Source organism: Thunnus thynnus, chromosome 3 (genome assembly GCF_963924715.1).
Source record: "Thunnus thynnus chromosome 3, fThuThy2.1, whole genome shotgun sequence".
Taxonomy (NCBI): Eukaryota; Metazoa; Chordata; class Actinopteri; order Scombriformes; family Scombridae; genus Thunnus; species Thunnus thynnus.
This window is the reverse complement of record NC_089519.1, coordinates 29,234,207-29,247,063: the sequence shown is the minus strand read 5'-3', so window position 1 is coordinate 29,247,063 and position 12,857 is coordinate 29,234,207. Positions and strand designations below refer to the sequence as shown.

General features: G+C 40.3%; 1 protein-coding gene across 1 annotated transcript in view; it reads right to left on the bottom strand.

The window, feature by feature from the left end:
• mad1l1 (mitotic arrest deficient 1 like 1) overlaps positions 1 to 12,857 on the bottom strand; it is a 63,406-nt gene that overhangs the window by 27,520 nt on the left and 23,029 nt on the right. The window contains exons 16-17 of the mRNA XM_067585240.1: positions 6,191 to 6,422; positions 1,229 to 1,422 (exon numbers count right to left, since the gene is read on the bottom strand). Coding sequence (XP_067441341.1) covers positions 1,229 to 1,422; positions 6,191 to 6,422 — 426 coding nt within the window. The remainder of the gene's footprint in view (positions 1 to 1,228; positions 1,423 to 6,190; positions 6,423 to 12,857) is intronic.

The window sequence follows — 12,857 nt, the reverse complement described above, 5'->3', positions numbered from 1 at the left end:
TGGCAGGGTCGCAGGTGGGTTCGATGGAGCAGATTGGACACACCAGCATGAAAAAAAAAAAAAAAAATACATGTAGGCATGCACATACAAACTCCACTCCCGTCATCTCTGTTTCTTATTCTCCTATTATCCCTCCTCTCTGTCCGCATTCAAGTGCGTCCTTGAGCAAGGCAGTAATGACCGGTCGCAATAGTCTAGCACTTGACCACAATAATTACCCTGCCAAGATAATAAAGCTGCCTTCTACCTTGCCAGTATGGATTCTCCACGGTTTCTGTTCTAGCTAGAGGCCTGCTATCATAACACAACACAGCAACAACACGGTGATTAACTCCTGCTACACACTCAGATCAGAGAGTAGCAGGGAGAGGGGGAGAAATAAACAAGAAGAGAGCGATAAAGAGAGGAAAAAGTGTAGCAGGATGAAGAGAACAGAGGAAGGGAAGGAAGGAGACAAAGAGGTAAGCGCAAAGGGAGCGAAACAGGATGTTTTCACTGTAAAGCTACTTAGCAAAAGGATTTGCTCAACAGCTAAGGGATAGACACACATGCAGTTTTTATTTAGCCCACTCAATGAGTGTATGGGGAGTGGTGATCGATTAATGCGGCCCAACCCTGTGACATTGCCCAGTCATCACTCTCTCCCTCACACACACTCACACACACACACACACACACACCACCATTCCTCCACTCACAAGGTACACGCACATTCAATACACACAGCCGAGGAGAGTTCCTGTCAGCGTAGTGTTCATCTCACTGCATGGCCGAGTCTGGCACAAGGCTATAACGTGGCGTAATGGTGCATAAACGTGGATGTGGTAGATACAGCGAAAAGGGGAGGGGGAAAAAAACGGTGCGTAAGGTCAAATTTGTCACTTCCTGAAGCATTTGTGAGAGCTCAGGGAGACAGATATCGGCCCTCAAGCAGATGCTATAGCCTGTAGGAATTTTGATGTAGAGGCTTTCAACTTCCCGCTTCCATGTCAATGATCATGGTGCGGAAACACACACCAACAGTGAGTATTGTTCTCATTTATTTCTCACAACTACCTGCAATCACATCTGATCTCAGCGAGTGATATAGATATAGATTTATGTATGATTTTGTTTATGAGCAGCAGTGTTTCACCTCTGGAGTGATGTCACAGGGTCCCAGAGTACACCTGTACATCGCTGCAGCATAATGACGAGTCAAACAACAACATGTTAACAGTATCCGTACCTTTTTGAAGAGCAAGGAGTCGTCCATTTGCTCTGCATAGACTGAGCTGAGCCTGTACTGGTTTTCGGTGGTGATATCTATCTGGTAGCCGGTCAGGACGTAGCAGACTCTGCGGAACTCCTGGATTTTCTTTTGAAAGACCTCTTTCAGCCTCTGGTTCCTCAGCTCAGCACTCTCCATCTGCTTACGCAGATCTGCAAGTTGGAAGAATACATGGGTCAGAAATACTGACACTGGTCTGGAATATAAGAATGGTTGGTAGTTAGAACATTATTAAATCACTCTTTATGTACATGTGAGACTCTGAGATTCAGCTACATGTGTAACTCAAGACATCTTCTCCATGGAGCCCCACAAGTACACGCTCAACCCACTAAGCTCATGCAGCATAGATGGACTCCATATCAAATATACACTCCCTGCAGCACTCCATCTGCTAACTTAGGGTCTACAAAACACTATAATGCACAGAGTGTAGTGGTGACTAAAGCGGTCAGCTGCGTCTCCTAGCTGGGAGGGAAGAGAATCATGTGTGTGGAGAGGCAGGGTGGGACTTGGCTTTAATTTGTTGAAAATCAATTTGCAGTAATTACTTTTAATTTGAAGACTTGATTTGAGAGGGCAGAGAAATTCGTTTGTCTGAGGTGAAAAATTAGTCCTTATGGAGGGAATTATTTACAATGTTATCACTGCAGCGGAAGTTAAAAAGGGATACATGCATGTGAGAGTGTGCGTGAATATAATGTAGTCTCAGGATGCTTTAAGTTAAATTAAGTCAATTTAGTAGAGCACCTTTCGTGAGGTCTTCATGAGAATTAAAGTTAAAAATAAGACCATAAAACATACAAACAATAAAAACATAAGCCACAAGTTAAAGTTAGCATACAAGCAAAAACACAGGCCATATGGTACCACAAAAGAACAATCACTAGACATCTTAAGGTGAGACAAAGGCCAATTTGATGGGTCTTCAGTTGCTTTTTAAAAGCTTCTACAGACGCCGCAAACCGTATGTCTAAAGGAAGAGAGTTCCATAGTGTTGGAGCCACTACTTCAAAGGTCTGATAACCTTTTGTTTTCAGTTGAGAGTGAGGGACAGCCAGTAGACCCTGGTCAGAAGACCTAAGTGACCTACTGGTGACATAGAGAAGATCACAGATGTACTCAGGTGCCTGTCCAAGCAGGGCTCTATACGTGAAAACAAGAACCTTAAAAATGAATCCTAAACCTGATGGGAAGCCAATGTAAGGAACTTTAAAATGAGTGTGATGTGAGTCGTCCTGCTCGACCTGGTTAACAGCCTTGCAGCAGCATTCTGGACCATTTGTAGATGGTTCATAGATTACTTGCTGAGACGGGTGAAAAGGGAATTACAATAGTTCAGCCGGGAGGATATGAAAGCGTGAATAATTATCTCTGGCTCCGGTTGTGGGAGTGCACTTCTCTGTTCCTTTCAAAAAAAGGTCCACACAACACTGAAAAGTGGAGAAATTGCTCTAATTAAATAGCCCTGAGTATCACAGTGTAAATTGCGAGGCCTTGTCTTCTTCACACATCATAAACAATTGCCCTCAATCTTGTTCCTGCTATTTACGTCACACAAAACCCCTAAACTGCCTGTTTCTCATTGCTGTCAGAGCTAAACTTTACAAAATTTTAGAAATAAGAATGGGTCTTAAAAATAGGCAAGAGTACCAGAGAGAGGATTATGAAAAGGGAGACAAACAACTTGACCAACATGATAGAGTACTTAACACTCAAAAAAATCTTGCATTCATTATTCTCTCCAAGGTCAAAAGCCTTTCAGTTGCTCAAATATTCAGCTTCCTTAATAAAAAATTACACCTTACTTAACAACCGGCGCTATTACCCTTCAAACACGGCACAAAATTACCACCAGCATCCAGCCAAATGCTGGTAAAATATGCGAGTGGCTGGTAGATTTGCTTCACTCACCAGCCAAAAAAACCAAGAGTAATCTATTGAGTGGGTGGTAAATTTGGAACATTCACTAGTCATTTGGTTGGGCGGGCAAAAAAGTGAACTTTTCACCCCGCCTTCAAACAGCCAACACCAACCGTCGTTGAACCACAACTCTATCACAATCTGTCAATCCTCTCATGCCATCACACACACACACACACAACTTTTCTATAATTACAAGAGCAGTTAATAGTGACAGCAGAAGGTTTTCATAGCCAAGGCTTCTAACTCTACCATGATTGATAATTATTTCTACCCATCATTCTTTTCTTCACACATCTTAGCCTATTACATTTTTATCTGTCATTATTAAACAAGTAAATGGCTAGAAAGTATAATTTGAAGAGTCAGTGAGTGAGCCTGTCTGTCTCCTGGGTGACTGAGTGCCTCTTCAGTGTCAGTCAATGCTGATAAATACTGTTTCAAGACTTTGGGATGGTGACAAAATTGTCACTTCATGACAGCTATCAAAATGCCTTGAAAATAGCTGGTAATTCTCAAGTGACAGCATGAAGTAGAGGCTGCTTAAATTTACTGTAACATGTAGACAAACGGACATGTACACAAGGACACGAGCGTGTTACGCCGAACTTTTACACATTCACACGAAGATATGCCTGTGTGTGTTTAGTCGCTGAATCAAAGTATTCGTAGTTAGAAGACTTTTACAGCAACTGTCAAGTTTTGAGAAAAAGTTTGTGACTTCTGACTTTTGCCCTTAATTGGTCTCTGGGCGGACTGTCTCTTAAAAAGCTGTCAAAAAGATTCCTCTGCTGGGAGAGCTCCTCATTTAAACATCCCCGTCTGCTCATTTGTCAACCTGAACTATTCCCAAAGTTTGCATTTGTATCTGTTTAATTGAACCTAGCAGAGAAAAATGAACAAAAATGACACAGTATTTCTTGTTTTAACAACATAATACAGCAGAAGTTTATGACCTGTGACCTATCTACCCAGGAAACCCGATATTGTCCCGACTTTGCTTCTTGTGACTTCTGAAGACGACTGAAGTTGAAAGGGAGAAAGGAAGCACATTGTAATTGTTCTACAATAAAGAACATTCTCAACCAAGACACGATAAAGTACAAATGGGTGAAGTCATTATAGAGCGGTATTATGGGGTGATGATGGCCTGGGTAGACTCATCTGTAGGAAGTGGTATGGTGCACGGACCTCTTACTGAAATAATATCTATCTAGAAGTCCTCAAGCTGTAAAGGCAGGTGAACTGTGTGTTCAAAAATCGATATATAATAGATAATATTTTCACTTTCCACTACAGATGAACCCTCAGGAAGCTTCCGAGATGCAGCAGCCGTCCAGAGGTAATGGAGCAAATCAATCTTATTTCACAAACTGCGTCCATGTTTAAAGCTTGTAAATAATACTCAGTGGTTTAATTTAATAACATGTATTATATAACTAGAACAATAGAAAGATTGTGCCAAAATGTTTGAAATTAAAGAATAATTTCTGTCACCTAAATACTTGATCTTATTTCACATTTTCTATCATAATTGTTTGAAATATCATTAAATACTTCACTGTAGAGCTTTACGTACCTCCGAGGTCACCATTAGCAGTGTTCACCTACAGACATAGCACCAACTCAAAAAGCCTACTACTAATGTTAAATCATATACAGTTCTTGTAGCAATACTTCCATGAATAAGTCTATACTATATAAACCTGTGAAAATCTCTAAGACGTAGAAATAATTCATTTTATCTTTGATTCTTTTCCAGACGTTCCATTAAATTACGGTACATCGACCCTGGTCTGAAGATAACCGATATCACACATTAGATCTTGCATTATCTGCTAGAGTTTAAATGGAGTACATTGGTAAGAAACTCAATTATCACTTCATATGAAAGAAAAGGGGAACTACAGAGGAACGGTTCAGGAACAGACTGGGCATGACAAGGAGAAGACAAGAGTGAAAGGAAGTGTAAAAAGGAAACAGTGAGGGTGGTCAGAGGAAGAGGAGAGACGATAGAGATGAGACAGAGTCTTGGCGAGCGAGAGAGAGAGAGAGCAAAGTACTGTAGTCTTCAGAAGACAAATTAGCCAACAGACTTCCGGAGCTGAACTGCCCTGAACTCCAATTAAATATTTAACCCTGTCATAATTAAACTACCACCCTCTTACTGTCTGTCATGTACTCACACCTAAGAGGACAAAAGGCCTCAGTAGCCTCAAAGATCAATGCAGCAAATTTCATCTGACTTTTGGTTTAGAAAACGCAACCGCAAGAGGGCACACATTTTTCCTTTCATTTTTTTCCAGTAGCCTTAAAGGGAACTGCTTCAAAAAAAAAAGGCAGAAAGATTACATTAGTCAAGCATGAGAGAAAAAACATTCACAGAGAGCCGAGCGGTGTTAAAAATCACAGGAAAACCTGTCGAAATGTGAAAAGCAGAAAAACGCCAAATAGCTCCCTGATGCAAAACATGGCAGCCTTTCTCTCCTGCATTAATCTCAATCGTATTTATCCAGTCAGACTGATCATGATTAATCCAGGAATCTGATTAGTCAGCCGCTACCTCTATGAGTACTCCATTCCTCAGGCTGACACTTAGAAGATCAAAATAGATTGCGGTGATTGGCTTCTACGCAACAGTCATAATTTGCAAAAGATTTAACGCTTCGCCATGGAAACTAGCTATAGCTCATTACAGCTCTAGTTGAGTCCTTTATGTGCATGTACTCTGTGTGCTACAATAATGTGGTCTGTGTTGGTCAAGATTTATTTCTCCTGTAGCCTTTGCTCCGCTCCCTTATTTCAGCTGGAGCACCTGTGTTCAGCTCCATAAAAAATTAATGATAATGGGAATGTGATGGACAATGGAAAAGTCAATGCAACTGACCGACCCTGTTTAATATATTATGTGACTACTACTAGCTAATGAGCCAATTCAGTACAAGTGTGTGTGTGTGTGTGTGTGTGTGTGTGTGTGTGTGTGTTGCAAGGTCTTACCCAGCACCTCCTTGGATGGCGGCAAACTGAAGCTGAGGCTTGAGGCGTGCAGACTGGCGTCGTCTTGCGAATGGACCAGAGCGCCTCCATCCTGCAGCGAGCGCACGAGTTCTCTGAGACGTGTCACTTCCTCCCGGAGAGCCTCCTCTTCCTGCTGGCGCTGTTGCTTGGCAACCGAAGTGGGGTTCATTTTGAGGTGGAGAACTCGGGTTTTGACAGGATCGTAGTCTCCCTGAGATAGAAAGAGACATAAAGAAGAATCGGATGGTCACCGACTGTGCAGCGTTTCGTTAGCTTTTATGTTTGACTGTAAATTTGATGCATTTTTCTGTTTTCATATCATGCAGTCGCCCTTAAATTGGTTTCTTATCTGACTGCAAATTTCAAACATTTGCAATATGAGGAAACTAGACTTTCTTTCAGTACAAACGTTTATTTGTGTATAACAATTAATAGGCTAATTATTTTGTTAATTAGTTGTTTGGTCTTTAAAACTGCGATAAATATCCATCACAGTTTCCCAGAGTCAAATGTGACATCTTCAAATGTTTTGTTTAGTCAGCGATTGTTAAAAACACAAGCATCAACAAAAGCAGCAAATCCTCAAAGTTACAAACTGGAGACAGAGAATTTTAACATTTTTGCTTGGAAAAATTGACTTCAGCTGTTAATCAATTATCAAAATAGTTACAGATGTATTTTCTGTTGATCGACTTATCAGTTAATCAGTTATTTCAGCTCTAACTAATAGCAAAGGGTCTAGCTTTGTTTTTTTAAATTGTATCTTGTATTGAGATGCATAACTTTAGTTCAGTTTGCTCACTCTCAGTTTACCTTGTCTTGGTTTACAAAAAGAAGACAAGGCTACACAGTATTAGTATACAGGAGGGAGATTTCTTCTCTATGGACATTGTTTATCCTATTGATCAGGTGAACACCATTATAAGCCATCACAATCACTCCCAGGCCTTCAGTGTTCTGCACGACATTAGTAGACGTAAACACACGATACGTCGGTGAAAGAAATGAAACCGCTGATGAATCTCTGTGAAATGCGAGGGGTGAAAACATGAAACATGAAAAGCTTGAACAGACTTTCTTAAATCACAAAGCCAGATAGAAATTTCTAGAACCCATCAGAGAGTGTGTGTGTGCTGACTGCTCAGAGAAGGACATGAGAGGTGATGTGCATGCACAAAAGTGCTTTCCAAGAAATCCATGCTTTCAGTCACAGTGACTATAGAAAGCTTGTACCTTTTTAATGTTACACACTGTTGTAATGTTGCCATTCAGCATTAAACTGCATTTTTTCTTTTTTTTCCATCTTGTCGACTAAACTGCTGCTGAGCAGAGTCTGGAAGCAATAATAGCAATGTCTACATTACCTCTGCTAAACGCTTGGATCTTTGAGTTATGTGACAAAGAAGTGAGGTACGGTACAACGACATACACTTCCTGCACGGTGCGCATGCTATCTTGTAATTAATTTTAGCAGGTTAACACACAACAACAGTCCGGTTGTTACTTGTAATGAATTCAAATGCAACTCATCAGTATTTTGGTGCATTCTTTGTTCAGAAAGAAAAATACAACATTTCTGGGAGAACAATGCGTAGCACAGATGGATGAAACACTCTAACAGGATATTTCAACAGTTTAATAAGTCGCTTTGTGGCTTACATTCACATTTATTTGGTGCAAATAAATGAGGATGCCAACACTGCATAAATAAAGCAGACCTGCTGCTAAACTGTTGTGTAGGAGAGGAAATCTGCAATTTTTAACACGTAGCTTGATTTCCAACTTTCTACATCTACAGATATATTTATTTTCTGTGTAGCCAGCGTTACCTAGCCTGCCAAAATCTTCTCTACGGAGGCTACAAGGAGCTTACAGTGAAGTTATGAGCAACAGACTGCCTGCCTGCTTTATTTCCCAGTGTGCTACTCTTTGCCCTCGGAGCAGAGCGGAGCTGCAGACCACAGCAGCAGAATATACCCTTCACTGAAATGCAGCACATGAAGTACATTTGATATGTTTGTGAAGAAAGCTTTTCTTGCTCTTCCATGTGAGCAGAACTGTTGGAGTTGGACTGATGAGAGGTGAAAACCCTTTTAGCAACTAATTGAAATTATTTCACATTAACTGAGGATGTATTTATGAATTTGCTCTTGTCTTTAAACCTTGGAAACATGATGTGAAGGTCAACACGTTTTATATAGTAAATATGTAAGAAATACAATAGTTTCACTGTTTCATAGACTGTAAAGTTCAACGAATTACAACCTGCCACAATGAAAACACCAGCAACAGAGTTTCAGTAAAAGTTTCATAATATATTGATGCCATTATTATAGTTCTGCAGAGTCCAACAACATTTAACAGTAGCGGTGTAGGCATCTTATCAGATGGATGTTAGTGACAAACAGAAAAAACAAAGAATAAGAAGATAATATCAAAGTAAAACATGATTTCCTTCTTTCTTACTTTGTTTTCTTCTGACTTTACAAGGTCTGGCTAAATGAGAAGAGTCTATCTTAGCTTAATGCCGATATGAGTAGAAACACACAAAAAGGAACACACTCACGCACACACACACACACACACACACACCAATCTGAGCTCTTGATTACTGGCTAAATTAGATTCCATTTGCCCCCAAGCGACGGTTGCCAAATAAACTGCAGGCGTGGGGGACAGCGAGAGGCAGACGAGGAGAATGGGGATATGAAGATGGGGAAACGGTGAAGGACAAAGAAAAATAGAACATGGTAAAAAAAAAACCCAAAAGGGTGGATGGTGTATCATTGCCTTCAGCGTAGAGGAAAAGTAACATGGAAAGAGGGGAAAAAACGCCTCACACGCTTATAAATAAAGCTTTGTATAATTTAAAAGGAACAGAGGGATTGAGCTTTGCAAAACGAGGAACAGAGAGAGAGTGTGTGTATTTATATCGGAATTTTCAACTGGACTGCACAGACGTCACAGCCGAATAAAGTCCCGGTTTATTTTCTACCTCCGTAAATCTTTTGAAGTTGTGCATCTGTATACGGAGGGTTTATTCCAGGATGCGTTCGTATGCGTGTTTGTGATAAACAGCGAGAGGAAAAAATGGAAGGGAGAGCCAGATAGTGTGAGACAGATATGTAGATTAGAGCTGGAAAACCCAGCAGAAAAATAAAGAGTATAGTCCTCAGAACCTAGCCGACAGCTACACGCTGTCAAAAACCCCCCAAAACTCTTTCAAACATACTTCTTTAAAATTAGGTCAAACAAAAGAAAATTAGAATGATTTGGCCGTGGAATTATTTCACTTTTCGGATGCCTGCGCTGAGCCGAGGGGAAAGATTTTAATTGACTGCTAAACAGAAAAAAAAAAAAAAAAACATAATCAGTTTTTAATTGGTTGAACTCTCTTTAGATATCAAACTGAAATGGGAAAATGGAAAATCTTGTTTTTATCTATTTTACCTTAAAACGCAGAAAAAGATGGTACAACTGAGGAAAAAGTTAATCAAGTAAATGAGTATGATCCAATAAAATAAAAATAAAAAAGAAAATCTAAGGATTCGCACAAACCAAACAGGAACAATTACCTCTTTCACTGCATATGCCAGTCTGCAGGAGAGAAAGTGGTGCCCTACAGTACATGTATATATATTATAATTCAGTTCACTGATGCAACAACGGGAAAAAAAAACGCCAAATTACGTGAGTTTCAAAGTGGATGTTCACAACCTGCTTAATATTACAGTGTTTCAGTTGGCCTGTTTTGCATGTGTGTGCGTTTACGTGCATATATAAACAGCCTACTCTTCCATACAGTATTTACAGTGCGGCAAGGTGGAGTGCCGTTCTAAGTGCCTGAGGCCATATATCTCTTATTCATAGAACAACAATAACAAAACATCAAATACCAGGGCGCAGAGCCGGTTTTAAAAAAAAGAGAGCAAGAGGCAGGGAGAGAGAGAGCGCAATGGAGCAAAAGTTCAAGAGCATAAGAAAGGGAGAGTTTGTGTGTGTGTGTGTGTGTGTGTGTGTGTGTGTGTGTGTGTGTGTGTGTGTGTGGGGTGGGGGGGGTTGGGAGGGGCATCGAAGTCCAGGGAACAATGTCTGTTTTTAACACAGCTGAACAAATCACTCTGAAACATCCACTTATATACTCGACACGGCACCGACCACAAGGGACACGAGTCACTGATGGAACAGGTGACACACTAATGTGAGTGCGTATGAGTACGAGAGTGGATGGGTACTATCACGAAGTAAAGATGGAAAAAAAAAAAAAAGCACACACACACACACACACAAAAACCATTAAACCACTGAGATAAAGTGAGGGTGAGTGAAGAGACGATCTGTCTTCTGAGTCACATTATCAAAAACAGCTTGGAGCTTCTTTCTTGATGTTGCCTTTTTTTAGCTTCTATCCTTTATAAATTGTCTTTACCTGTACTGAGGTCATTACAAGTGCATTTAAAATATTGGGTAACCCTAATTTTAACCAAAAAATAAAATTATTCTCACTTTCCCCTACTGGTACTGGTCTCCCAAGACAGCAAAGGTTTAAGGAATTTCCGTTATGGATCACAAATCACTGGAAAATTCAAATAATGATCCAACGTCTTTAAAAGATAACGTCCCAGTTAATGCAAGTGTGGACAATGCACAGGCCTTCAGTACCAGTTTTCTTTTAAAACTACACTGAATGGAGTAAAAATTGAGGGAATGGAGTAAAACTGGATGGAGCTTCAGCACAGAATTCCTAATATAAAGTCCTTTAAACTGGGCCCAGGGAGGGCCTGGTGGAGTGTAAACATACAGTTAGCCAACTGGAGCCTGAAAACCCCTAGATGGAGTTCAGAGTAGTAGTAGTGACGCAACAGCAGCCACTATGCTATGCACTGAGAGCAATTTTGTTTGGTAATGGGCTTATCCCTGTAAGTCTTAGTCCAGGACACAAGTATCTGGTCTCCTTTGTTAAAATCTTCAGTTCAACTCAGACACACATGCAAAGCACAAACTGGGAATAACGTGTGCAACCGTTCCTGTTCTGATGAGCATTAAGGCTGCAAGATCCAGAGGTCAACATAAGTCATGGTCACAAAATATGACTGTGATATTATTGATCAATATCGATGTTTATCATAAAATATATATAATTTGATCATGCTGCCATTTGAAGAGTATCCTGATAGTGACTGAGGCCTGAAGAAACCAGAGAGTTCATTAGTTAAACTTTAGAATATAGTTTAACATAAAAATAGAAAAACATAATATAAACATTTAACTGCGCAAACTTGCTTTATCTGCCGTAACAAAACAAGTTAGCTTTCCTTGTAACTTATTGAAATTATGTAAATAAAACTAAAGCTGTGATTACTATCACATCAAATTCCTTTAGCAGGGCAGCAAACATCTCAAACTTTCAACCAACCAAGGTACAACCAAGACAAAAAAAGTAAGTTCACTATCATTAGATACACTAGTTTGCTTTATGAGACAACACTAGTGTTAGTGGGTAACTAGCACTTTGTTGCTATTCTGTTTTAAGCTTAGCCTAGCTTAGCAGTTAGCTTTGTGTATTTGCAGTCAAAGCAGACTTTGTTAAAACAACGGCATGTGATGACTGTTCCACAGTTGCAGACAGGATGTCTCTACAAGAGAAATGTGTTTGTGAGTTAGAGCAGCTTTTTCCAGTTAATGTTACTTTAGACATAATGGGCACTCCAGTCAGTGGTCGCCCTGCTAATGATAGCACTAGCGTAGCCTCATTGGCTGCGATAGGGAATGGGCGTGTGCTTTGATGTGCAGGCCAAAAACTGCAGACTGACTGGCTGTTGTCATGTTTATTTCTGCTGTGTGATAGGCTGTTAGATCTATCCATAGTAAAAAAAAAAAAAAAAAAAAAAAGAAGTAAAAATGTTTTTATTTAATTTTGTTGCAATCACCAATATCACCATATCACCAATATGCTTCTGTGTGATCAAAGCCAACAACAAGGATGTCTTCCTGTCTGTGTCTTCAGTTAGGGCCTGCCGTCTTCCCTCCAAAGCCAACATGGCAAGAAGAAACAGCACATAATACTTATTTGGGTGGATTGCTAAGACTTCAACTGACCTGACCTGGTGACAAGACTAGCCGAGTAGCCTTTGTGTAAGTGAGGTTGAAGAGCTTTTTAGACTAAGTAGAATTAACGTTAGCATCTCTGTTACGCTCTGCCACAGGGACCCAAAGCCTTAGGGAGATATAGATAGGCAAGAGGAGGTTGAGGTTATGCCTGGAAAGTATCAAGGCAAAGGTCTGCAGAGTAGCAGGATCCTCCATGGAAGACTGAGCTGCGAGGCCTTCTCCTCCTCCTCGTCCTCCTCCTCTTTAGTTTCACACATTTTCAACATGGAGACAAGCGCAGTGTAGGAGATTCACTCAGATTCCCTATGGAATGTGCAATATGTCATCCTCTTCCTCATCAGACAAGTTGGTCACGTTGAACCATCTTCACCTGTAGGAACCAAGTGTTGGAGTGACCTTTCTCATGTCTTTTGGCAGTAATTGGACTCTTAGTTGTAGTGTGCCAGCTAGTGGATGATAGCTTTTCTGTTTTCTCACTAAAATATTTATGTGTATAAGAAGATATAGCTGTGATTTATACGGTAAAGAAATCTCT